Consider the following 27746-nt stretch of genomic DNA (forward strand, 5'->3'; position numbering starts at 1 on the left):
TCTACCATTCACTGTATATTCCCTACCTGCATTAGCCCTTCCAAAATGCATTACCTCACATTTGTCCGGATTAAACTCCATCTGCCATCTCTCCGCCCAAGTCTCCAGACAATCTAAATCCTGCTGTATCCTCTGACAGTCCTCATCGCTATCCGCAATTCCACCAACCTTTGTGTCGTCTGCAAACTTACTAATCAGACCAGTTACATTTTCCTCCAAATCATTTATATATACTACAAACAGCAAAGGTCCCAACACTGATCCCTGTGGAACACCACTGGTCACAGCCCTCCAATTAGAAAAGCATCCCTCCATTGCTACCCTCTGCCTTCTATGGCCTAGCCAGTTCTGTATCCACCTTGCCAGTTCACCCCTGATCCCGTGTGACTTCACCTTTTGTACTAGTCTACCATGAGGGACCTTGTCAAAGGCCTTACTGAAGTCCATATAGACAACATCTACTGCCCTACCTGCATCAATCATCTTAGTGACCTCCTCGAAAAACTCTATCAAGTTAGTGAGACACGACCTCCCCTTCACAAAACCGTGCTGCCTCTCACTAATACGTCCATTTGCTTCCAAATGGGAGTAGATCCTGTCTCGAAGAATTCTCTCCAGTAATTTCCCTACCACTGAAGTAAGGCTCACCGGACTGTAGTTCCCGGGATTATCCTTGCTACCCTTCTTAAACAGAGGAACAACATTGGCTATTCTCCAGTCCTCCGGGACATCCCCTGAAGACAGCGAGGATCCAAAGATTTCTGTCAAGGCCTCAGCAATTTCCTCTCCAGCCTCCTTCAGTATTCTGGGGTAGATCCCATCAGGCCCTGGGGACTTAGCTACCTTAATATTTTTTAAGACACCCAACACCTCGTCTTTTTGGATCACAATGTGACCCAGGCTATCTACACCCCCTTCTCCAGACTCAACATCTACCAATTCCTTCTCTTTGGTGAATACTGATGCAAAGTATTCATTTAGTACCTCGCCCATTTCCTCTGGCTCCACACATAGATTCCCTTGCCTATCCTTCAGTGGGCCAACCCTTTCCCTGGCTACCCTCTTGCTTTTTATGTACGTGTAAAAAGCCTTGGGATTTTCCTTAACCCTATTTGCCAATGACTTTTCATGACCCCTTCTAGCCCTCCTGACTCCTTGCTTAAGTTCCTTCCTACTTTCCTTATATGCCACACAGGCTTCGTCTGTTCCCAGCCTTTTAGCCCTGACAAATGCCTCCTTTTTCTTTTTGACGAGGCCTACAATATCACTCGTCATCCAAGGTTCCCGAAAATTGCCGTATTTATCTTTCTTCCTCACAGGAACATGCCTGTCCTGTATTCCTTTCAACTGACACTTGAAAGCCTCCCACATGTCAGATGTTGATTTGCCCTCAAACATCCGCCCCCAATCTATGTTCTTCAGTTCCCGCCGAATATTGTTATAATTAGCCTTCCCCCAATTTAGCACATTCATCCTCGGACCACTCTTATCCTTGTCCACCAGTACTTTAAAACTTACTGAATTGTGGTCACTGTTACCGAAATGTTCCCCTACTGAAACATCTACCACCTGGCCGGGCTCATTCCCCAATACCAGGTCCAGTACCGCCCCTTCCCTAGTTGGACTGTTTACATATTGTTTTAAGAAGCCCTCCTGGATGCTCCTTCCAAACTCCGCCCCGTCTAAGCCCCTGGCACTAAGTGAGTCCCAGTCAATATTGGGGAAGTTGAAGTCTCCCATCACCACAACCCTGTTGTTTTTACTCTTTTCCAAAATCTGTCTACCTATCTGCTCCTCTATCTCCCGCTGGCTGTTGGGAGGCCTGTAGTATACCCCCAACATTGTGACTGCACCCTTCTTATTCCTGATCTCTACCCATATAGCCTCACTGCCCTCTGAGGTGTCCTCTCGCAGTATAGCTGTGATATTCTCCCGAACAAGTAGCGCAACTCCGCCTCCCCTTTTACATCCCCCTCTATCACGCCTGAAACATCTAAATCCTGGAACGTTTAGCTGCCAATCCTGCCCTTCCCTCAACCAGGTCTCTGTAATGGCAACAACATCATAGTTCCAAGTAGTAATCCAAGCTCTAAGTTCATCTGCCTTACCCGTAATGCTCCTTGCATTAAAACATATGCACTTCAGGCCACCAGACCCGCTGTGTTCAGCAACTTCTCCCCGTCTGCTCTGCCTCAGAGCCACACTGTCCCTATTCCCTAGTTCTCCCTCAATGCTCTCACCTTCTGACCTATTGCTCCCGCGCCCACCCCCCTGCCATACTAGTTTAAACCCTCCCGTGTGACACGAGCAAACCTCGCGGCCAGGATATTTATGCCTCTCCGGTTTAGATGCAACCCGTCCATCTTATACAGGTCACACCTGCCCCGGAAGAGCTCCCAGTGGTCCAGATAACGGAAACCCTCCCTCCTACACCAGCTGTTTAGCCACGTGTTTGTCTGCTCTATCTTCCTATTTCTAGCCTCACTGGCACGTGGCACAGGGAGTAATCCCGAGATCACAACCCTCGAGGTCCTGTCTTTTAACTTTCTGCCTAGCTCCCTGAACATAGAACATAGAACAATACAGCGCAGTACAGGCCCTTCGGCCCACGATGTTGCACCGAAACAAAAGCCATCTAACCTACACTATGCCATTATCATCCATATGTTTATCCAATAAACTTTTAAATGCCCTCAGTTGGCGAGTTCACTACTGTAGCAGGTAGGGCATTCCACGGCCTCACTACTCTTTGCGTAAAGAACCTACCTCTGACCTCTGTCCTATATCTATTACCCCTCAGTTTAAAGTTATGTCCCCTCGTGCCAGCCATATCCATCTGCGGGAGAAGGCTCTCACTGTCCACCCTATCCAACCCCCTGATCATTTTGTATGCCTCTATTAAGTCTCCTCTTAACCTTCTTCTCTCCAACGAAAACAACCTCAAGTCCATCAGCATTTCCTCATAAGATTTTCCCTCCATACCAGGCAACATCCTGGTAAATCTCCTCTGCACCCGCTCCAAAGCCTCCACGTCCTTCCTATAATGCGGTGACCAGAACTGTACGCAATACTCCAAATGCGGCCGTACCAGAGTTCTGTATAGCTGCAACATGACCTCCCGACTCCGGAACTCAATCCCTCTACCAATAAAGGCCAACACTCCATAGGCCTTCTTCACAACCCTGTCAACCTGGGTGGCAACTTTCAGGGATCTATGTACATGGACACCTAGATCCCTCTGCTCATCCACACTTTCAAGAACTTTACCATTAGCCAAATATTCCGCATTCGTTATTCCTTCCAAAGTGAATCACCTCACACTTCTCTACATTAAACTCCATTTGCCACCTCTCAGCCCAGCTCTGCAGCTTATCTATATCCCTCTGTAACCTGCTACATCCTTCCACACTATCGACAACACCACCGACTTTAGTATCGTCTGCAAATTTACTCACCCACCCTTCTGCGCCTTCCTCTAGGTCATTGATAAAAATGACAAACAGCAACGGCCCCAGAACAGATCCTTGTGGTACTCCACTTGTGACTGTACTCCATTCTGAACATTTCCCATCAACCACCACCCTCTGTCTTCTTTCAGCTAGCCAATTTCTGATCCACATCTCTAAATCACCCTCAATCCCCAGCCTCCGTATTTTTTGCAATAGCCTACCGTGGGGAACCTTATCAAACGCTTTGCTGAAATCCATATACACCACATCAACTGCTCTACCCTCGTCTACCTGTTCAGTCACCTTCTCAAAGAACTCAATGAGGTTTGTGAGGCATGACCTACCCTTCACAAAGCCATGCTGACTATCCCTGATCATATTATTCCTATCTAGATGATTATAAATCTTGTCTCTTATAATCCCCTCCAAGACTTTACCCACTACAGACGTGAGGCTCACCGGTCTATAGTTGCCGGGGTTGTCTCTGCTCCCCTTTTTGAACAAAGGGACCACATTTGCTGTCCTCCAGTCCTCTGGCACTATTCCTGTAGCCAATGATGACATAAAAATCAAAGCCAAAGGTCCAGCAATCTCTTCCCTGGCCTCCCAGAGAATCCTAGGATAAATCCCATCAGGTCCCGGGGACTTATCTATTTTCAGCCTGTCCAGAATTGCCAACACCTCTTCCCTACGTACCTCAATGCCATCTATTCTATTAGCCTGGGGCTCAGCATTCTCCTCCACAACATTATCTTTTTCCTGAGTGAATACTGACGAAAAATATTCATTTAGTATCTCGCCTATCTCTTCAGACTCCACACACAATTTCCCATCCCTGTCCTTGACTGGTCCTACTCTTTCCCTAGTCATTCGCTTATTCCTGACATACCTATAGAAAGCTTTTGGGTTTTCCTTGATCCTTCCTGCCAAATACTTCTCATGTCCCCTCCTTGCTCGTCTTAGCTCTCTCTTTAGATCCTTCCTCGCTACCTTGTAACTATCCATCGCCCCAACCGAAACTTCACACTTCATCTTCACATAGGCCTCCTTCTTCCTCTTAACAAGAGATTCCACTTCCTTGGTAAACCACGGTTCCCTCGCTCGACGCCTTCCTCCCTGTATGACCGGTACATACTTATCAAGAACACGCAGTAGCTGATCCTTGAACAAGCCCCACTTATCCAGTGTGCCCAACACTTGCAGCCTACTTCTCCACCTTATCCCCCCCAAGTCACGTCTAATGGCATCATAATTGCCCTTCCCCCAGCTATAACTCTTGCCCTGCGGTGTATACTTATCCCTTTCCATCATTAACGTAAACGTCACCGAATTGTGGTCACTGTCCCCAAAGTGCTCTCCTACCTCCAAATCCAACACCTGGCCTGGTTCATTACCCAAAACCAAATCCAACGTGGCCTCGCCTCTTGTTGGCCTGTCAACATATTGTTTCAGGAAACCCTCCTGCACACACTGTACAAAAAACGACCCATCTATTGTACTCGAACTATATCTTTTCCAGTCAATATTTGGAAAGTTAAAGTCTCCCATAATAACTACCCTGTTACTTTCGCTCATATCCAGAATCATCTTCGCCATCCTTTCCTCTACATCCCTAGAACTATTAGGAGGCCTATAAAGAACTCCCAACAGGGTGACCTCTCCTTTCATGTTTCTAACCTCAGCCCTTTCATGTTTCTAACCTCAGCCCATACTACCTCGGAAGAAGAGTCCCCATCTAGCATCCTCTCCGCCACCGTAATACTGCTCTTGACTAGCAGCGCCACACCTCCCCCTCTTTTGCCTCCTTCTCTGAGCTTACTAAAACACCTAAACCCCGGAACCTGCAACATCCATTCCTGTCCCTGCTCTATCCATGTCTCCGAAATGGCCACAACATCGAAGTCCCAGGTACCAACCCATGCTGCCAGTTCCCCTACCTTGTTTCGTATACTCCTGGCATTGAAGTAGACACACTTCAAACCACCTACCTGAACACTGGCCCCCTCCTGCGACGTCAAATCTGTACTCCTGACCTCTATACTCTCATTCTCCCTTACCCTAAAAGTACAATCCAGGTTGGTTGAACTCCATGATACATTTTGGGGTTCTGAAAATGCCTCGTCCATAACACTAGTGATAGTGCCATACAACACAATGGAGGGTATCCTCAATGTGAAGACAGGACTTTGTTGTGGGTTTCCTCCGGGTGCTCCGGTTTCCTCCCACAGTCCAAAGATGTGCAGGTTAGGTGCATTGGTCAGTTAGGTGGGGTTACAGGAATAGGGTGGAAGGCATGAGATTAAGTAAGGTGTTCTTTCCAAGGGCCAGTGCAGACTCAATGGGCCAAATGGCCTCCTTCTACACAGTAATTTCTGTGATTCTATGAAACTAATGGAGAAAATTCTGAAGGAGAGAATCTATTTCCATTTGGAGAGGCAAGGTTTGAACAGGGATAGTCAGCATGGCTTTGTCAGGGAGTTCTTGCCAAACAAATTTGATTGAATTTCTTGAGCACGTGACTAAGTGTGTAGATGAGCGTAGTGCAGCTGATGTAGTTTACATGGATTTCAGCAAAGCATTTGACAAGGTCCCACATGGGAGACACATAAAAGAGACTGCACATGGGATACAGGGGAACTCGATAAGGTGGATTCAAAGCCGGCTGAGCTGTAGTTGCTACTTTTAGGGAACTGTGGACCTGCACGCCCAGATCCCTCGCTATGTTAATGTTCCTAAGGGTTCTTACATGGAACTTTGGTGAGGTCACAGCTGGAGTACTGTGTGCAGTTCTGGTCACCACCTTATAGGAAGGATGTGATTGCACTGGAGGGGGTGCAGAGGAGATTCACCAGGATGTTGCCTGGTGGAACATTTAAGTTATGAAGAGAGGTTGGATAGGCTTGGGTTGTTTTCTGACTGAGGGGGCGGCCTGATCGAAGTGGACAGGATTCTGAGGGGCATGGACAGGGTGGATAGGGAGCAGCTGTTCCCCTGAGTTGAAGGGTCAGTTACGAGGGGGACACAAGTTCAAGGTGAGGGGTGGGAGGTTCAGGGGGGATTTGAGGAAAACCCTTTTTACCCAGAGGGTGCTGATGGTCTGGAAGTGCGGCCTGGGAGGGTGGTAGAGGCGGGATGCCTTTAAAAAGTATCTGGATGAGTACTTGGCACGTCATAATATTCAAGGCTATGGGCCAAATGCTGGCCAATGGGATTAGGTGGGCAGGTCAGGGCCGTTCATGCGTCGGTGCAGACTCGATGGGCCGAAGGGCCTCTTCTGCACTGTATTATTCTGCGATACATTACGGTGAAAGAGGAGTTACTTTCGACATCAAAGGGGTTTAACATCAAGAAAGGGGGAGGTAATGGAGAGGCTGTCTGTACACAGAGTTGATAAGGCACCAGGACTGGACCAGAAGATCCATAGAAATGGAGGTGGGTGACTGTGGAAAGAGGCAATAAGTTTCCAATCTGCCTTCGACTCAGGGGTGGCGCCAGAAGACTGGACAATTGCAAATGTTACATTTCTTTAAAAAGTGGTGTAAAGATAATTGGGGGCCTGTGACTGTAATGTTTGGGTTTCCTTTCGTTGCTGCAATATAGAAATATCAAGGCGAGCTTTCTGCAATGGAATGAAATTATTTTACCATTTCAGCTCCTGTTTCTGCCAATATGGCTCCCAATTTGTCAGCTGTACATCTTGGAGGGACAGCACATTCCTGCTGCATTACAATGGGGCCAACATCAAACCTGGAGGTACAAAATATCACAGTCACCCCCACACTGACGTGTTTGACATGATTTTATTGATATTAAAATCTCTGTTAAAGCCGCATCATTGATGTGCAAGAACACCGAGTTAATGTGCTCGAATAAATGTCTACAGGCAGGTTTAAAAGACCGTGGGGTGGTATCTAACGAAGGCAATGGGTGTCCTGCTCACTGGCTGGCGAGTTGGTGAGTGCCCAGCGTTGCCTCTTTTCAGAAAAGCCGGGTGAATTAAGTGCCAATCAGATACATAGCTGGGCAGAGGCAGGCCTTTGCAGGACCAAGAACCCCAGAGGCAGGGTCCTGCCCTCCCAGGAGCTGCCGGTCAATCAAAGGCCAGCAGCTTTGAAATGCTTAGTGGTACCACCAGGGGGCAGCATGGTAGCACAGTGGTTAGCACAGTTGCTTCATAACGCCAGGGTCCCAGGTTCGATTCCCCGCTGGGTGACTATCTGTGCGGAGTCTGCACGTTCTCCTTGTGTCTGCGTGGGTTTCCTCCGGGTGCTCCAGTTTCCTCCCACAGTCCAAAGATGTGCAGGTTAGGTGGATTGGCCGTGATAAATTGCCCCTTAGTGTCCAAAAACGTTAGGAGGGGTTATTGGGTTAGGGGAATAGGGTGGAAGTGAGGGCTTAAGTGGGCCGGTGCAGACTCGATGGGTTGAACGGCCTCCTTCTGCCCTCTATGTTCTATGTTCTAACACCCACCTGAAGCCCAGGGTCGCCGAGGGGTCCGGCTCAAGGTGAATGATGGCAGGATGGGGGTTGTAGGGGAGGTGTGGAGGGGGCAGTCAGCAACAAGGCTGGAGAGTGGCACACACCCCTCCACCCGATGCTGGGTCCCACAATCAGGCACCAAGTGAACAGAGACAAATGAAAGTTCGGAAGGGACCACACAAAGTTTGACTCTCAGTCTTCCCCACCATCCCCGATAGGATGAAGCCTTTACGTGAGAATTAATTGTCCAATCAAGGGACTCAATTGGCGGTGGATCAGAAGGATGCTTCCCACCCAATTAAATGCCTTGGTGAAACTTCCCTGGGGAGGGGGGTGGGGGGCATCAACCTCATGGACACAAACAAAACCAATCAGGACGATTGCTGCTGAACCTGTGTCACTGCTCAGCTGGAGGTCGGAATGATGCTGGAGAGGGTCAAATATCTGTGTACGTGGAGACTTTTCCTTCGGGTTAAAGGGGATGAGTGGCATTCCTCCATAATATAACAAACAACAGGGCCACTGAGGCACACGTTCTCTGGGCAGAAAGAGCCTTTTCTCATTCAATGTTTAGGTCATCAGGTGGGAGATGGAGAACCTCGTGGTGTGGTGTAAAGTCATCAAAAGTAAGGAGCTGGTCATTGACTTCAAGAAGCAAAGTGTCGTACACACCCCTGTCAGCATCAACGGGGCTGAGGTGGAGATGGTTGACAGCTTCAAATTCCTAGGGGTGCACATCTCCAAAAATCTGTCCTGGTCCATCCACGTCGACACTATGACCAAGAAAGCACAACAGCGCCTATACTTCCTCAGGAAACTACGGAAATTCGGCATGTCCACGTTGACTCTTACCAACTTTCATTCGTCTCTGTTCAAAGGCGTTTGGTGCCAAATTGTGGGATGCACCATAGAAAGCATCCTATCGGGCTGCATCACAGCCTGGTATGGCAACTGCTCGGCCCAGGACCGCAAGAAACTTCAGAGAGTCGTGAACACCGCCCAGTCCATCACACGAACCTGCCTCCCATCCATTGACTCCATCTACACCTCCCGCTGCCTGGGGAAAGTGGGCAGCATAATCAAAGGTCCCTCCCACCCGGCTTACTCACACTGCCAACTTCTTCCATCGGGCAGGAGATACAGAAGTCTGAGAACACGCACGAACAGACTCAAAAACAGCTTCTTCCCCGCTGTTACCAGACTCCTGAATGAACCTCTTGTGAACTGAATTGATCTCTCCACGCATATTCTCGGAGTAGTACTACACCCCGTATGCTTCACCCGATGCCTTTGTCTATGTATTTACATTGCGTATTTATGTGTGTCCTATGTTTTTCATGTATGGAACTATCTGTCTGGACTGTACGCAGAACAATACTTTTCACTGTCCCTCGGTACACATGACAATAAATCAAATCAAAATGTCAAACATATTAATGCTGTATGAAATGCTTCGGTCTGTTATTTTAACTAAGACATGAACAAACTTAATGTATTAGTTGGTGTAGCGCAGGGCGGAGCTAGAGGTCAACGGCCAACCAGGACCCGGGATCTGTCAGCCAATGACATCACGGCTTCACAGTCCTACATGACCCCTAATGCATACTACCACAGTTGGTACATAACTTGAAGGTATTCTTTGGCTTATTAGGAAGTGGTTATTTATAGAATCTTATTTCCTTGCAAAGTCTGAAAGACAAAGGGTACCAAAGAAAACTGTGGCAACACAAAGAAGGCAGATGGATCAATGTTGAAATTACGCCTGGAGTGCGAGGGTGCAAAGGAGAATGCTTATGAATTACGCAGTGGTTACAATATATCTCTATTTTAGCAAAGAACATGCAGTAACACAGTGATGGAATGTGTGACTACAGCAGAGAGGGGGAGACATAAGAATAGGAGCAGGAACAGGCTTTTCAGGCCTTCGAGCAAGCTGTGCTTTGAATGCAGCCTTAAGCCCACTTTCCTGTCAGCCTCCTCCACCCCCCCAACCTTCGACTCCCTTGTAGATGAAATACAGTGCATGCAGAAACATTAAACTGAATGGCCACATTATTCAGTACTATCATTACTATACATTACTATATGTTAATTGCAATTTTGAGTCAGAACAGGTCAGGATACCTTGTTGGTCGAATCTGCATAATTGTCACACCAGTCACCTGATCGCCATGAATCAGTGTGTGAAAAATTGGAGCAGGGCCTCTCCACCTGGGAAGGAGACTGGGATGTAGGTTTAATACTCCACTAGAGGCAAGGAGAAAGATAGATTAAAAAATAGACATTGGATACAGGCTTTATGTACATCTTTGAAAAAACTGCTTGTAGCAGCTAAGGAGGGGGGAGGTGGGGAAAATGGAGAGGCTGACATTACAAAAAACAGGCCCTGGAGGAGGCTATTGCTTCATGGTGAAAAACATCAGGCCTGTTTTATTTGATTGATATAATTTCCCAACTAATGCTCCAGGCTGGAGGCGGGGTTAATGGTGGATTGAAGACACAGAACTAGGACAATGGAAGAGGGGAACAGAGAGGACAGAGTAGAGTGAGGTAGATGGGAGTGAAAGAGAGTGTAGGACCAAGAAGCAGAACTGTGGACAGGACAGTAATACCTTTTCATGTGAGTATGATGCATGTCTTTATATAGCTTTGGAAGTAACAAACTCCAATTCAGTTACAAGCTCTCATATGACACTGACTCAATTCCAACTATTTCTGGACAAGCATGTTTCAAAACTGTAAAGATCAGGAAGATTTCTCCAAAATTCCGCGTGTCAATTATATTTTTAAAACGTTTCTAACTTTTGTAAAGTTTTTGTTTTGCCTCAAGACAAGCCTCAAGTTCCAGGAAAAATTAATTTTGCCACTTTTCTTTCAGAACATTGGATCCCTTGTTTGTTAACAGTTTGATGGAAACTGATACTTCACATTTCAATTATCAAGAAATCTCAGTGAGCGGCCAAGGCACTGGAAAAAGGGAGGGGTGGTGCGAAAAGGACACGTAGATGAGATACAAACACAAATTCAGGGGAGTCAAACAAAGAACAAAGAAATGTACAGCACAGGAACAGGCCCTTCGGCCCTCCAAGCCCGCGCCGACCATACTGCCCGACTAAACTACAATCTTCTACACTTCCTGGGTCCGTATCCTTCTATTCCCATCCTATTCATATATTTGTCAAGATGCCCCTTAAATGTCCCTATCGTCCCTGCTTCCACTACCTCCTCCGGTAGCGAGTTCCAGGCACCCACTACCCTCTGCGTAAAAAACTTGCCTCGTACATCTACTCTAAACCTTGCCCCTCTCACCTTAAACCTATGCCCCCTAGTAATTGACCCCTCTACCCTGGGGAAAAGCCTCTGACTATCCACTCTGTCTATGCCCCTCATAATTTTGTAGACCTCTATCAGGTCGCCCCTCAACCTCCTTCGTTCCAGAGAGAACAAACCGAGTTTATTCAATCGCTCCTCATAGCTAATGCCCTCCATACCAGGCAACATTCTGGTAAATCTCTTCTGCACCCTCTCTAAAGCCTCCACATCCTTCTGGTAGTGTGGCGACCAGAATTGAACACTATACTCCAAGTGTGGCCTAACTAAGGTCCTATACAGCTGCAACATGACTTGCCAATTCTTATACTCAATGCCCCGTCCAATGAAGGCAAGCATGCCGTATGCCTTCTTGACTACCTTCTCCACCTGTGTTGCCCCTTTCAATGACCTGTGGACCTGTACTCCTAGATCTCTTTGACTTTCAATACTCTTGAGGGTTCTACCATTTACTGTATATTCCCTACCTGCATTAGCCCTTCCAAAATGCATTACCTCACATTTGTCCGGATTAAACTCCATCTGCCATCTCTCCGCCCAAGTCTCCAGACAATCTAAATCCTGCTGTATCCTCAGACAGTCCTCATCGCTATCCGCAATTCCACCAACCTTTGTGTCGTCTGCAAACTTACTAATCAGACCAGTTACATTTTCCTCCAAATCATTTATATATACTACAAACAGCAAAGGTCCCAGCACTGATCCCTGTGGAACACCACTGGTCACAGCCCTCCAATTAGAAAAGCATCCCTCCATTGCTACCCTCTGCCTTCTATGGCCTAGCCAGTTCTGAATCCACCTTGCCAGCTCACCCCTGATCCCGTGTGACTTCACCTTTTGTACTAGTCTACCATGAGGGACCTTGTCAAAGGCCTTACTGAAGTCCATGTAGACAACATCCACTGCCCTACCTGCATCAATCATCTTAGTGACCTCCTCGAAAAACTCTATCAAGTTAGTGAGACACGACCTCCCCTTCACAAAACCGTGCTGCCTCTCACTAATACGTCCATTTGCTTCCAAATGGGAGTAGATCCTGTCTCGAAGAATTCTCTCCAGTAATTTCCCTACCACTGAAGTAAGGCTCACCGGCCTGTAGTTCCCGGGATTATCCTTGCTACCCTTCTTAAACAGAGGAACAACATTGGCTATTCTCCAGTCCTCCGGGACATCCCCTGAAGACAGCGAGGATCCAAAGATTTCTGTCAAATTGGAGTCTGTCCAATTAATTCAACCTCTTTTTCTATTTGTTCATCATTAAAATCTCAGGTTACACACACAACAATTCAGTTTTGGGGCATTAGGGTGGGGGAAGCCGTTTTTGTAATGGACAGGAGACAGTTACTCACTATGGGAACTGCTGAATAAGAAGGTCACTGAGTAGACTCCCAAACGAAACAATTATTCCAACATCAAAGTGACCATATGGTACGAGATGAGGCCAACCATGAACTGGAATTTCATTCATCCTGGCATATTTTCTGACAGGGAGCTCACTGGATTTAGTGGCTGGCAAGGTAACCACCTCCAGCTGTTCTATCAGCATCTTTCCAGTTTCCAGAGACCTACAATCAAAGGAATCACTGGGTCAGTAATTATTACATCAAATCAAGAAACCAAGAGGTTGAGAATTGATACGCCATTAATAAACACACGACGTGTGGTGAACGTAACTGAGGCTTTAATACACTAAACTGTAAGCTGCATGGCCTCTGATCCCGAACTGGATCGGAGGCGGAGAACCGCCACCTTTATACCGGCCCGAGGGGAGGCGGAGCCAGCCTCCATCATACCGAGCCCGAGGGGAGGCGGAGCCAGTCACCTTTATACCGAGCCCGAGGGGAGGCGGAGCCAGCCTCCATCATACCGAGCCCGAGGGGAGGCGGAGCCAGTCACCTTTATACCGAGCCCGAGGGGAGGCGGAGCCAGCCTCCTTTATACCGAGCCCGAGGGGAGGCGGAGCCAGTCACCTTTACACCGAGCCCGAGGGGAGGCGGAGCCAGCCTCCATCATACCGAGCCCGAGGGGAGGCGGAGCCAGCCTCCTTTATACCGAGCCCGAGGGGAGGCGGAGACCCGCCACCTTTATACCAGCCCGAGGGGAGGCGGAGCCAGCCTCCATCATACCGAGCCCGAGGGGAGGCGGAGCCAGTCACCTTTATACCGAGCCCGAGGGGAGGTGGAGCCAGTCACCTTTATACCGAGCCCGAGGGGAGGCGGAGCCAGCCTCCTTTATACCGAGCCCAAGGGGAGGCGGAGCCAGTCACCTTTATACCGAGCCCGAGGGGAGGCGGAGCCAGCCACCTTTATACAGAGCCCGAGGGGAGGCGGAGCCAGCCACCTTTATACCGAGCCCGGGGGGAGGAGGAGCCAGCCACCTTTATACCGAGCCCGAGGGGAGGCGGAGCCAGCCACCTTTATACAGAGCCCGAGGGGAGGCGGAGCCAGCCACCTTTATACAGAGCCCGAGGGGAGGCGGAGCCAGCCACCTTTATACCGAGCCCGAGGGGAGGCGGAGCCAGCCACCTTTATACAGAGCCCGAGGGGAGGCGGAGCCAGCCACCTTTATACCGAGCCCGAGTGAAGGCGGAGCCAGCCACCTTTATACCGAGCCCGAGGGGAGGCGGAGCCAGTCACCTTTACACCGAGCCCGAGGGGAGGCGGAGCCAGCCTCCTTTACACCGAGCCCGAGGGGAGGCGGAGCCAGCCACCTTTATACCGGGCCCGAGGGGAGGCGGAGCCAGTCACCTTTATACAGAGCCCGAGGGGAGGCGGAGCCAGCCACCTTTATACCGAGCCCGAGGGGAGGTGGACCCAGCCTCCTTTATACAGAGCCCGAGGGGAGGCGGAGCCAGCCACCTTTATACCGGGCCCGAGGGGAGGCGGAGCCAGCCTCCTTTATACCGGGCCCGAGGGGAGGCGGAGCCAGCCACCTTTATACCGAGCCCGAGGGGAGGCAGAGCCAGTCACCTTTACACCGAGCCCGAGGGGAGGCGGAGCCAGCCTCCTTTACACCGAGCCCGAGGGGAGGCGGAGCCAGCCACCTTTATAACGGGCCCGAGGGGAGGCGGAGCCAGTCACCTTTATACCGGGCCCGAGGGGAGGCGGAGCCAGCCACCTTTATACCGAGCCCGAGGGGAGGCGGAGCCAGCCACCTTTATACCGAGCCCGAGGGGAGGCGGAGCCAGCCTCCTTTATACCGGGCCCGAGGGGAGGCGGAGTCAGACAACTTTATACCGAGCCCGAGGGGAGGCGGAGCCAGCCTCCTTTACACCGCGCCCGAGGGGAGGCGGAGCCGGCCACCTTTATACCGGGCCCGAGGGGAGGCGGAGCCAGCCTCCTTTATACCAGCCCGAGGGGGGGCGGAGCCAGCCACCTTTATACAGAGCCCGAGGGGAGGAGGAGCCAGCCTCCTTTATACCGGGCCCGAGGGGAGGCGGAGCCAGCCACCTTTATACCGAGCCCGAGGGGAGGAGGAGCCAGCCTCCTTTATACTGGGCCCGAGGGGAGGCGGAGCCAGCCACCTTTATACAGAGCCCGAGGGGAGGAGGAGCCAGCCTCCTTTATACTGGGCCCGAGGGGAGGCGGAGCCAGCCACCTTTATACCGGGCCCGAGTGGAGGCGGAGCCAGCTACCTTTACACCGAGCCCGAGGGGAGGCGGAGCCAGTCACCTTTACACCGAGCCCGAGGGGAGGCGGAGCCAGCCTCCTTTACACCGAGCCTGAGGGGAGGCGGAGCCAGCCACCTTTATACCGAGCCCGAGGGGAGGCGGAGCCAGCCTCCTTTATACCGGGCCCGAGGGGAGGCGGAGTCAGACACCTTTATACCGAGCCCGAGGGGAGGCGGAGCCAGCCTCCTTTACACCGTGCCCGAGGGGAGGCGGAGCCGGCCACCTTTATACCGGGCCCGAGGGGAGGCGGAGCCAGCCTCCTTTATAACAGCCCGAGGGGGGGCGGAGCCAGCCACCTTTATACAGAGCCCGAGGGGAGGAGGAGCCAGCCTCCTTTATACTGGGCCCGAGGGGAGGCGGAGCCAGCCACCTTTATACAGAGCCCGAGGGGAGGAGGAGCCAGCCACCTTTATACCGAGCCCGAGGGGAGGAGGAGCCAGCCTCCTTTATACTGGGCCCGAGGGGGGGCGGAGCCAGCCACCTTTATACAGAGCCCGAGGGGAGGAGGAGCCAGCCTCCTTTATACCGGGCCCGAGGGGAGGAGGAGCCAGCCACCTTTATACAGAGCCCGAGGGGAGGCGGAGCCAGCCACCTTTATACCGGGCCCGAGGGGAGGAGGAGCCAGCCACCTTTATACCGGCCCGAGGGGAGGCGGAGCCAGCCACCTTTATACCGGGCCCGAGGGGAGGAGGAGCCAGCCACCTTTATACCGGCCCGAGGGGAGGAGGAGCCAGCCACCTTTATACCGGCCCGAGGGGGTCGGAGTCATTGGGCAGTGGTTTACCACATTCACAATAATAGTGGCCATCTGCCACAATACACATAATATACAGTACGGTGGTTTACCACATTCATCCCCGTTAAAAAAAAGGGTGGACTTAGAGATCAAGTCTGTCGAGGGCCTTGACCTTCCGCCGTGATCGCCTCAGTCCCAGCTGTGGTGTGGGCATCGGTGTCGAGACCTGCGCGTCCGGGAGCGTGTCGTCCTCTTCTTCACCCAGATGTTGAGTCAGTGGAGAGGAGGGCGGTTTATGGGTGGGGGTGGTGGTGATGGTCACCAATGGGTCTGCAGGTGCCAGTTCTTGGAGTAGGTGGATAGAGGTGGGGGGAGACGGTGTAGGGTCGGGGATGGTGGTCGCTGGGGAACCTGCAGGTGCCAAATCCCGGAGGGAGACTGTGTCCTGCTGCCCGTCCTGGTGTGCCACGTAGGCATAGTGTGGATTGGCAGGAGGAGCAGGACCTTCTCGACGAGGGGATCTGATTTATGGCTCCTCGCATGCTTCCGGAGGAGGACGGGCCCTGGGACTGTCAGCCAGGACGGGAGCGAGACCCCGGAGGTGGACTTCCTGGGGAAGGCAAACATACGTTCGTGCGGGGTCTCGTTGGTGGCGGTGCACAGAAGCGATTGGATGGAGTGGAGCGCATCGGAGAGGACCTCCTGCCAGCGGGAGACTGGGAGACTTCGAGACCGTAGGGCCAGGAGGACGGCCTTCCAGACCGTCGCGTTCTCCCTCTCCATCTGTCCGTTTCCCCGGGGGTTGTAGCTGTCGTCCTGCTGGAGGCGATGCCCCTGCTGAGCAGGAACTGACGCAGCTCGTCGCTCATAAAGGAGGATCCCCGGTCACTGTGGATGTAGGTGGGGAACCCGAACAAGGTGAAGAGACTGTCCAGGGCCTTGATGACGGCGGCAGAGGTCATGTCAGGGCATGGGATGGCAAAGGGGAATCTTGAGTATTCGTCAACAATGTTGAGGAATTACACGTTACGGTCAGTGGAGGGGAGGGGCCCTTTGAAGTGGATGCTGAGGCGCTCAAAGGGGTGAGAGGCCTTTACCAGGTGCACCCTGTGTGGCCGACAGAAGTGCAGTTTGCACTCCGCGCAGCCCTGGAAGTCCCTGGTCACGGTCCTGACCTCCTCGATGGAGTAAGGCAGGTTGCGAGCCTTGATAAAATGAAAAAAACGGGTGACCCCCGGGTGACAGAGGTCATTGTGGAGGGACCGAAGTCGGTCTACTTGTGCGCTGGCACATGTACCGCGTGATAGGGCATCTGGGGCTCCCGGGATGATACAAGATATCGTAGTTATGGTAATAGTCTACCATAAGGCCTTTGACCAGGTCCCTCATGGTAGACTATTACAAAAGGTGAAGTCACACGGGATCAGGGGTGAGCTGGCAAGGTGGATACAGAACTGGCTAGGTCATAGAAGGCAGAGAGTAGCAATGGAGGGATGCTTTTCTAATTGGAGGGATGTGACCAGTGGTGTTCCACAGGGATCAGTGCTGGGACCTTTGCTGTTTGTAGTATATATAAATGATTTGGAGGAAAATGTAACTGGTCTGATTAGTAAGTTTGCAGACGACACAAAGGTTGGTGGAATTGCGGATAGCGATGAGGACTGTCGGAGGATACAGCAGGATTTAGATTGTCTGGAGACTTGGGCGGAGAGATGGCAGATGGAGTTTAATCCGGACAAATGTGAGGTAATGCATTTTGGAAGGTCTAATGCAGGTAGGGAATATACAGTGAATGGTAGAACCCTCAAGAGTATTGAAAGTCAAAGAGATCTAGGAGTACAGGTTCACAGGTCATTGAAAGGGGCAACACAGGTGGAGAAGGTAGTCAAGAAGGCATACGGCATGGTTGCCTTCATTGGCCGGGGCATTGATTATAAGAATTGGCAAGTCATGTTGCAGCTGTATAGAACCTTAGTTAGGCCACATTTGGAGTATAGTGTTCAATTCTGGTCGCCACACTACCAGAAGGATTTGGAGGCTTTAGAGAGGGTGCAGAAGAGATTTACCAGAATGTTGCCTGGTATGGAGGGCATTAGCTATGAGGAGCGGTTGAATAAACTCGGTTTGTTCTCACTGGAACGAAGGAGGTTGAGGGGAGACCTGATAGAGGTATACAAAATTATGAGGGGCATAGACAGAGTGGATAGTCAGAGGCTTTTCCCCAGGGTAGAGGGGTCAATTACTAGGGGGCATAGGTTTAAGGTGAGAGGGGCAAGGTTTAGACTAGATGTACGAGGCAAGTTTTTTACGCAGAGGGTAGTGGGTGCCTGGAACTCGCTACTGGAGGAGGTAGTGGAAGCAGGGACGATAGGGACATTTAAGGGGCATCTTGACAAATATATGAATAGGATGGGAATAGAGGGATACGGACCCAGGACGTGTAGAAGATTGTAGTTTAGTCGGGCAGTATGGTCGGCACGGGCTTGGAGGGCCGAAGGGCCTGTTCCTGTGCTGTACATTTCTTTGTTCTTTGTTTGTTTGTAGTTGTAGGTGAAGAGCTCGATCCTCCACCTCAGAATCTTGTCGTTCTTGATTTTGTCCCGTTTTGTATTGTTAAACATGAAGGCAATCGACCGTTGGTCAGTGAGGAGAGTGAATCGCCTGCCGGCCAGGTAATGCCTCCAATATCGCACAGCTTCTACAATGGCCTGGGCTGGGCTTCCTTTTCGACGGAGGAGTGTCGAATTTCGGAGGCATGGAGGGTATGGAGAAGAAAGCCTCGGGCCTGCCTGCCTGGTTGAGGGTAGCGGCCAGTGCAAAGTCCAACGCATCACTCTCCACCTGGAATGGAATGGACTCGTCTACAGCGTGCATTGCGGCTTTGGCAATATCTGCCTTGCTGCAGTTGAAGGCCAGACGGGCCTCAGCCGTCAGGGGAAAATGGTGGCTTTAATAAGTGGACGGGCCTTGTCCTCATAATTGGGGACCCACTGGACATAGAGGAGAAGAACCCCAGGCATCTCTTCAGGGCCCTACGACTCCGATTTCCACAACGTAGCCGAGGATGGCTGGGCGGGTTGTGCGGAAAACACATTTTTCCTTATTGTAAGTCAGGTTCAGGAGTTTGGCGGTGTGGAGGAAGTGACGGATGTTTTCGTCATGGCCGCAGATGGTGACATTGTCTAAGTACGGGAACGTGGCCCGCAGCCCGTACCGGTCAACAATTCAGTCCATTTCTCGTTGGAAGACCGAGGCCCCATTGGTGACGCCGAAGGGAACCCTGAGGAATTGGTAGAGGCGGCCATCTGCCTCGAAGGCAGTGTATTGGTGGTCCTCTGGGCGGATGGGGAGCTGGTGGTACGCGGACGTCATGTCAACTGTGGAGAAGACTCAATACTGCGCAATCTGATTGACCATGTCAGATATGCGGGGGAGGGGGTACGCGTCGAGCTGCGTGTACCGGTTGATGGTCTGACTGTAGTCGATGACCATCTGGTGCTTCTCCCCAGTCTTGACGAACACCACTTGGGCTCTCCAGGGGCTGTTACTTGCCTCAATGATCCCCTCTCGTAGGAGTCGCTGGACCTCTGACCTGATAAAGGTCCTCTCCCGGGCATCGCCTGCTCCTAGTAGCGGCGGGCTTACAGTCCGGGGTGAGGTTAGCGAAGAGTGAGGATGGGGCGACCTTAAGGGTCGCGAGGCGACAGACGGTGAGGGGAGGCAGGGGTACGCCGAACTTTAAAGTAAAGCTTTGGAGGTGGCACTGGAAGTCGAGACCCAGTAATAGGGCAGCGCAGAGATGGGGAAGGACATGGAGCTTAAAGTTAGTGTATTCTACGCCTTGTCCAGTAAGGGTCGCGACACAGTAACCCCGGATTGCTACGGAATGTGATCCGGAAGACAGGGAGATTTTCTGGGTCGCGGGTAAGATAGTGAGGGAGCAGCACCTTACCGTATCTGGGTGTATGGAGTTGTCTGTGCTCCCGGAGTCGAAAAGACAGGCCGCCTCGTGCCCGTTGATCTGGACGGTCATCATTGATTTTGTGAGGTGATGAGGCCGGGACTGGGCGAGTGTCGGAAGGCGGTTGGTAGGTTGGTTGGAGGTAGCGGTGACCGGGTGAGCAGGGCGGCTCCCATGGGTCGCACATGGCGGGTGGCACGGCAGCTGGGAGCAGCCCCGACAGGCAGCAGGCAGCGCTGCTGGGCTTAGAAGCTTTAGGGAGAGATCGGGCCTGGCAGACTTTTGCAAAGTGGCCCTTCCTCCCACACCCATTGCAAGTCGCGTTCCGTGCAGGGCAGTGTTGTCCAGGATGATAACCCTGGCCGCAAAAGTAGCACTTCTGGCTTCAGGCGTTGGCGGGCTGCTGCGTGGCACAGGCTTGCGCTGTACCCGGGTCGGATGATGGCAGTGCCCACGAGGACCACGAGGCTGCTGCGCTGTCGGAGGTGTAGGCCTCCATGTTCTGGTAAGCCACCTCCAGCGACTTGGAGAGCTGCACTGTTTCTGGGAGGCCGAGTGTACCCCCTTCTAGCAATCGCTGGCGGATGTAGTTTGACCTCATGCCTGCGACATAAGCGTCCCTGTCCAGCAGCTCCGCGTGTTGGGTAGCTGATACAATTCCGGCAGTGTAACCGCAAGGCACGTGGGAATTCTGCTAGTGATTCCCCAGGGCGATGTCGTCTCGTGGCGAGGAGGTGCCGAGCATACACCTCGTTTACAGACTTTACATATTGTCCCTTCAGCCGCATTATTGCCTCCGCATACGAGAGGCGTCCCTGATGAGAAGACTTGCGGCTCACCCGTGCATGGAGGATCTGCTTCTTTTGGAGGTCGGTGAAGTATTCGGTGAAGGATCCGAGGTACGCTTCGAAGCAGCTTGGCCAGTGCTCGAACGTTGCTGTGGCGTCGACTGCCTGTGGGTCCAGCTCCAGGTGATCCGGCTTGAGTGATGAATTCATATTAGAAGTTTAGTGTATTAAATTGATACGCCATCAATAAACACACGACGTGTGGTGAATGTAAATGAGGCTTTAATACACTAAACTGTAAGCCGCATGGCCTCTGATCCTGAACTGGATCGGAGGCAGAGATTAGCCATCTTTATACTGGCATGAGGGGGGGGCGGAGCCAGCCACCTTTATACCCAGCCCGAGGGGAGGTGGAGCCAGTCACCGTTATACCGGGCCCGAGGGGAGCCGGAGACCAGCCATCTTTATATCGAGCCCGAGGGGAGGCGGAGCCAGCCACCTTTATACCGGCCCGAGGGGAGGTGGAGCCAGTCACCGTTATACCGAGCCCGAGGGGAGCCGGAGACCAGCCATCTTTATATCGAGCATCAGGGGAGGCGGAGCCAGCCACCTTTATACCGAGCCCGAGGGGAGGCGGAGCCATCGGGAATTAGTTACACCAAAGATTGGAGATAGGTGGGTAACTGTAAGAGGGACTGGGAAAAAACAGTCAGTGCAGGGATCCCCTGCGGTCGTTCCCCTGAGAAACAAGTATACCGCTTTGGATACTTGTGGGGGGGGGGACTTACCAGGGGTAAGCCATGGGGTACGGGCCTCTGGCACGGAGTCTGTCCCTGTTGCTCAGAAGGGAAGGGGGGAGAGGAGCAGAGCATTAGTAATTGGGGACTCTATAGTCAGGGGCACAGATAGGAGATTTTGTGGGAGCGTGAGAGACTCACGTTTGGTATGTTGCCTCCCAGGTGCAAGGGTACGTGATGTCTCGGATCGTGTTTTCCGGGTCCTTAGGGGGAGAGGAAGCAGCCCCAAGTCGTGGTCCACATTGGCACCAACGACATAGGTAGGAAAGGGGACAAGGATGTCAGGCAGGCTTTCAGGGAGCTAGGATGGAAGCTCAGAACTAGAACAAACAGAGTTGTTATCTCTGGGTTGTTGCCCGTGCCACGTGACAGTGAGATGAGGAATAAGGAGAGAGAGCATTTAAACACGTGGCTACAGGGATGGTGCAGGCGGGAGGGATTCAGATTTTTGGATAACTGGGGCTCTTTCTGGGGAAGGTGGGACCTCTACAGACAGGATGGTCTACATCTGAACCTGAGGGGCACAAATATCCTGGGGGGGAGATTTGTTAGTGCTCTTTGGGGGGGTTTAAACTAATGCAGCAGGGGCATGGGAACCTGGATTGTAGTTTTAGGGTAAGGGAGAATGAGAGTATAGAGGTCAGGAGCACAGATTTGACATCGCAGGAGGGGGCCAGTGTTCAGGTAGGTGGTTTGAAGTGTGTCTACTTCAATGCCAGGAGTATACGAAACAAGGTAGGGGAACTGGCAGCGTGGGTTGGTACCTGGGACTTCGATGTTGTGGCCATTTCGGAGACATGGATAGAGCAGGGACAGGAATGGATGTTGCAGGTTCCGGGGTTTAGGTGTTTTAGTAAGCTCAGAGAAGGAGGCAAAAGAGGGGGAGGTGTGGCGCTGCTAGTCAAGAGCAGTATTACGGTGGCGGAGAGGATGCTAGATGGGGACTCTTCTGCCGAGGTAGTATGGGCTGAAGTTAGAAACAGGAAAGGAGAGGTCACCCTGTTGGGAGTTTTTTATAGGCCTCCTAATAGTTCTAGGGATGTAGAGGAAAGGATGGCGAAGATGATTCTGGATATGAGCGAAAGTAACAGGGTAGTTATTATGGGAGATTTTAACTTTCCAAATATTGACTGGAAAAGATATAGTTCGAGTACAATAGATGGGTCGTTTTTTGTACAGTGTGTGCAGGAGGGTTTCCTGAAACAATATGTTGACAGGCCAACAAGAGGCGAGGCCACGTTGGATTTGGTTTTGGGTAATGAACCAGGCCAGGTGTTGGATTTGGAGATAGGAGAGCACTTTGGGGACAGTGACCACAATTCGGTGACGTTTACGTTAATGATGGAAAGGGATAAGTATACACCGCAGGGCAAGAGTTATAGCTGGGGGAAGGGCAATTATGATGCCATTAGACGTGACTTGGGGGGGATAAGGTGGAGAAGTAGGCTGCAAGTGTTGGGCACACTGGATAAGTGGGGCTTGTTCAAGGATCAGCTACTGCGTGTTCTTGATAAGTATGTACCGGTCAGACAGGGAGGAAGGCGTCGAGCGAGGGAACCGTGGTTTACCAAGGAGGTGGAATCTCTTGTTAAGAGGAAGAAGGAGGCCTATGTGAAGATGAGGTGTGAAGTTTCGGTTGGGGCGATAGATAGTTACAAGGTAGCGAGGAAGGATCTAAAGAGAGAGCTAAGACGAGCAAGGAGGGGACATGAGAAGTATTTGGCAGGAAGGATCAAGGAAAACCCAAAAGCTTTCTATAGGTATGTCAGGAATAAGCGAATGACTAGGGAAAGAGTAGGACCAGTCAAGGACAGGGATGGGAAATTGTGTGTGGAGTCTGAAGAGATAGGCGAGATACTAAATGAATATTTTTCGTCAGTATTCACTCAGGAAAAAGATAATGTTGTGGAGGAGAATGCTGAGCCCCAGGCTAATAGAATAGATGGCATTGAGGTACGTAGGGAAGAGGTGTTGGCAATTCTGGACAGGCTGAAAATAGATAAGTCCCCGGGACCTGATGGGATTTATCCTAGGATTCTATGGGAGGCCAGGGAAGAGATTGCTGGACCTTTGGCTTTGATTTTTATGTCATCATTGGCTACAGGAATAGTGCCAGAGGACTGGAGGACAGCAAATGTGGTCCCTTTGTTCAAAAAGGGGAGCAGAGACAACCCCGGCAACTATAGGCCGGTGAGCCTCACGTCTGTAGTGGGTAAAGTCTTGGAGGGGATTATAAGAGACAAGATTTATAATCATCTAGATAGGAATAATATGATCAGGGATAGTCAGCATGGCTTTGTGAAGGGTAGGTCATGCCTCACAAACCTTATCGAGTTCTTTGAGAAGGTGACTGAACAGGTAGACGAGGGTAGAGCAGTTGATGTGGTGTATATGGATTTCAGCAAAGCGTTTGATAAGGTTCCCCACGGTAGGCTATTGCAAAAAATACGGAGGCTGGGGATTGAGGGTGATTTAGAGATGTGGATCAGAAATTGGCTAGCTGAAAGAAGACAGAGGGTGGTGGTTGATGGGAAATGTTCAGAATGGAGTACAGTCACAAGTGGAGTACCACAAGGATCTGTTCTGGGGCCGTTGCTGTTTGTCATTTTTATCAATGACCTAGAGGAAGGCGCAGAAGGGTGGGTGAGTAAATTTGCAGACGATACTAAAGTCGGTGGTGTTGTCGATAGTGTGGAAGGATGTAGCAGGTTACAGAGGGACATAGATAAGCTGCAGAGCTGGGCTGAGAGGTGGCAAATGGAGTTTAATGTAGAGAAGTGTGAGGTGATTCACTTTGGAAGGAATAACAGGAATGCGGAATATTTGGCTAATGGTAAAGTTCTTGAAAGTGTGGATGAGCAGAGGGATCTAGGTGTCCATGTACATAGATCCCTGAAAGTTGCCACCCAGGTTGATAGGGTTGTGAAGAAGGCCTATGGAGTGTTGGCCTTTATTGGTAGAGGGATTGAGTTCCGGAGTCGGGAGGTCATGTTGCAGCTGTACAGAACTCTGGTACGGCCGCATTTGGAGTATTGCGTACAGTTCTGGTCACCGCATTATAGGAAGGACGTGGAGGCTTTGGAGCGGGTGCAGAGGAGATTTACCAGGATGTTGCCTGGTATGGAGGGAAAATCTTATGAGGAAAGGCTGATGGACTTGAGGTTGTTTTCGTTGGAGAGAAGAAGGTTAAGAGGAGACTTAATAGAGGCATACAAAATGATCAGGGGGTTGGATAGGGTGGACAGTGAGAGCCTTCTCCCGCGGATGGATATGGCTGGCATGAGGGGACATAACTTTAAACTGAGGGGTAATAGATATAGGACAGAGGTCAGAGGTAGGTTCTTTACGCAAAGAGTAGTGAGGCCGTGGAATGCCCTACCTGCTACAGTGGTGAACTCGCCAACATTGAGGGCATTTAAAAGTTTATTGGATAAACATATGGATGATAATGGTATAGTGTAGGTTAGATGGCTTTTGTTTCGGTGCAACATTGTGGGCCGAAGGGCCTGTACTGCGCTGTATTGTTCTATGTTCTATGTTTACCACATTCACTATAATAGTGCGAAGTCTTACAACACCAGGTTAAAGTCCAACAGGTTTGTTTCGATGTCACTAGCTTTCGGAGCGCTGCTCCTTCCTCAGGTGAATGAAGAGGTCTGTTCCAGAAACATATATATAGACAGATTCAAAGATGCCAAACAATGCTTGGAATGCGAGCATTAGCAGGTGATTAAATCTTTACAGATCCAGAGATGGGGTAACCCCAGGTTAAAGAGGTGAGAATTGCGTCAAGCCAGGACAGTTGGTAGGATTTCGCAGGCCAGATGGTGGGGGATGAATGTAATGCGACATGACATCGAAACAAACCAGTTGGACTTTAACCTGGTGTAAGACTTCGTACTGTGCTCACCCCAGTCCAACGCCGGCATCTCCACATCATGACTATAATAGTGGCCATTTACCACAATACACATAATATACAGTACAGTGGTTTAGCACAAGAATGAAAAATAAAATTCAAAAGTAAAGAACTATTCAGAGTGCAGGGATGGCGTGTAGTAAATGACGGAGTGTTGGCGTCGCGGACAATCCGGTGATGGAGCGGGAACCTGGGCTGTTTCTAAATGGTCAAGTGACCTTTTACCTCTGCCTGACCCCGTCTCCGACCATTGACTCCAGGCTCCGGCTGCAACCCCGTAACCATCTCGACACTGACCCCCCCCCCCCCCCGGGATCCTGCCCCCTGACCCCGGCAACCTGACCCCGCGGGATCCTGCCCCCTGACCCCGGCAACCTGACCCCGCGGGATCCTGACCCCGGCAACCTGACCCCGCGGGATCCTGACCCCGGCAACCTGACCCCGCGGGATCCTGACCCCTGACCCCGCGGGATCCTGCCCCCTGACCCCGGCAACCTGACCCTGCGGGATCCTGCCCCCTGACCCCGGCAACCTGACCCCGCGGGATCCTGCCCCCTGACCCCGGCAACCTGACCCCGCGGGATCCTACCCCCTGACCCCCGACCCCGCGGGATCCTGGCCCTTCCCTTCGGGAGCCCTGACCCCGGGATCTGACCCCAGCCCTGACCCCTGACCCCGGTACCTGCTGAGTTGGAGTCTGCGCAGTGCGCGCTCAGCGAACGAGTCGGTTCCGAAGAAGAGAATCCGCCAGGGAGGCTCCGTCCGCCCGCCTCCCCCCCGCGGGGGTCCCGCGCACAACCGGCGGCTGCTCGGCGGCCCCGGGCCCAGCCGGGGAAAGGGGAGGGTCCGGCCTGCGGTCCGCGTCAGGCCCAGGCCCGGCCTCGGGCTCCACATCCCCGCGCCGCCCCCGCTTCACCCGCCCGCGCCGCTGGGCGCCGCCATCTTTCGTGCTGGCACTTCCGGTGTCCGGTCCAGCGCAAATCCCATTCCGGAACCTCCCCTCGACCAACACAAAGGTTCCGGCGGAAGATTCTGTCCCTCAGCAAAAGGCAGCTTCACCGCCCACTTCCCCTCACCCTCCCTCCGACCCTCACCCTCTGACCCTCCCCCGGCCCTCACCCTCTGACCCTCCGACCTTCACCCACTCTCCGGCCCTCGCCTTCATCCAGACGCACGGAACAGCCGTGGGGACCAAATTCGCACCCAATACGCCAACATCTTCCTGCACAAGTTTGAACAGGACCTACTCACCGCACAGGACCTTCAACCGACGTTACACACCAGATACATCGATGACATTGTTTTCCTTTGGACCCACGGCGAAGAATCACTGAAACGACTACACGATGACATTAATAAGTTCCATCCAACCATCAGACTCACCATGGACTACTCTCCAAAATCAGTTGCATTCTTGGACACACTCGTCTCCATCAAGGACGGTCACCTCAGCACTTCGCTTTACCGCAAACCCACGGATAACCTCATGATGCTCCACTTCTCCAGCTTCCACCCTAAACACATTAAAGAAGCCATCCCCTATGGACAAGCTCTCCGTATACACAGGATCTGCTCAGACGAGGAGGAGCGTAACAGACATCTACAGACGCTGAAAGATGCCCTCGTACGAACGGGATATGGCACTCGACTCATCGATCGACAGTTCCAACGCGCCACAGCGAAAAACCGGACCGACCTCCTCAGAAGACAAACATGGGACACAACCGACAGAATACCCTTCGTCGTCCAGTACTTTCCCGGAGCGGAGAAACTACGTCATCTTCTTCACAGCCTTCAACACGTCATTGGTGACGATGAACATCTTGCCAAGGTCATCCCCACACCCCCACTACTTGCCTTCAAACAACCGCGCAACCTCAAACGAACCATTGTTTGCAGCAAACTACCCAGTCTTCAGAACAGCGACCACGACACCACACAACCCTGCCATGGCAATCTCTGCAAGACGTGCCAGATCATCGACATGGATTCCACTATTACACGTGAGAACACCACCCACCAGGTACGCGGTACGTACTCGTGCGACTCGGCCAACGTTGTCTACCTCATACGCTGCAGGAAAGGATGTCCCGAAGCGTGGTACATTGGCGAGACCACGCAGACGCTGCGACAATGAATGAACGGACATCGCGCGACAATTACCAGGCAGGAATGTTCCCTTCCAATCGAGGAACACTCAGCAGTCAAGGGCATTCAGCCTCTGATCTCCGGGTAAGCGTTCTCCAAGGCGGCCTTCAGGACGCGCGACAACGCAGAATCGCCGAGCAGAAACTTATAGCCAAGTTCCGCACACATGAGTGCGGCCTCAACCGGGACCTGGGATTCATGTCGCATTACATTCATCCCCCACCATCTGGCCTGCGAAATCCTACCAACTGTCCTGGCTTGAGACAATTCACACCTCTTTCAAACACTTCTTCAGTGTTTCCCTCCCTACCCCCTCCTCTAACCAAAAAAAAACAACCGCTGTAAAGATCAAGAGGAAGGCTCGAGGTAGAAGTAGAAAGAAGTTGAACCGTGACGTCACAGCCTGCAGGTAAGGGATTGACTGGTGACTGGTAAGTAGTTTTTCTTTTATTTTCCCTCAGGTGTTATC

General features: G+C 51.8%; 1 protein-coding gene across 6 annotated transcripts in view; it reads right to left on the minus strand.

The window, feature by feature from the left end:
- mtfmt (mitochondrial methionyl-tRNA formyltransferase) overlaps positions 1 to 26067 on the minus strand; it is a 158358-nt gene extending 132291 nt beyond the window's left edge. For 2 of the 6 annotated variants that reach the window (XR_011933840.1, XM_072470257.1), the window contains exons 1-4: positions 25812 to 26065; positions 12608 to 12823; positions 10053 to 10175; positions 7094 to 7196 (exon numbers count right to left, since the gene is read on the minus strand). Coding sequence is in view for 5 of the 6 variants with exons in the window: in XM_072470257.1 (XP_072326358.1) it covers positions 7094 to 7196; positions 10053 to 10175; positions 12608 to 12823; positions 25812 to 26023 (654 nt within the window). In the remaining variant the exon portion in view is untranslated. Of the gene's footprint in view, positions 1 to 7093; positions 7197 to 10052; positions 10176 to 12607; positions 12824 to 25354; positions 25420 to 25811 lie in introns of those variants that run through there. The other 4 variants (XM_072470255.1, XM_072470254.1, XM_072470258.1 and 1 more) reach the window with 3 other exon arrangements.
- Positions 26068 to 27746: the final 1679 nt, after the last annotated feature.

Source organism: Scyliorhinus torazame, chromosome 12 (assembly GCF_047496885.1).
Source record: "Scyliorhinus torazame isolate Kashiwa2021f chromosome 12, sScyTor2.1, whole genome shotgun sequence".
NCBI lineage: Eukaryota > Metazoa > Chordata > Chondrichthyes > Carcharhiniformes > Scyliorhinidae > Scyliorhinus > Scyliorhinus torazame.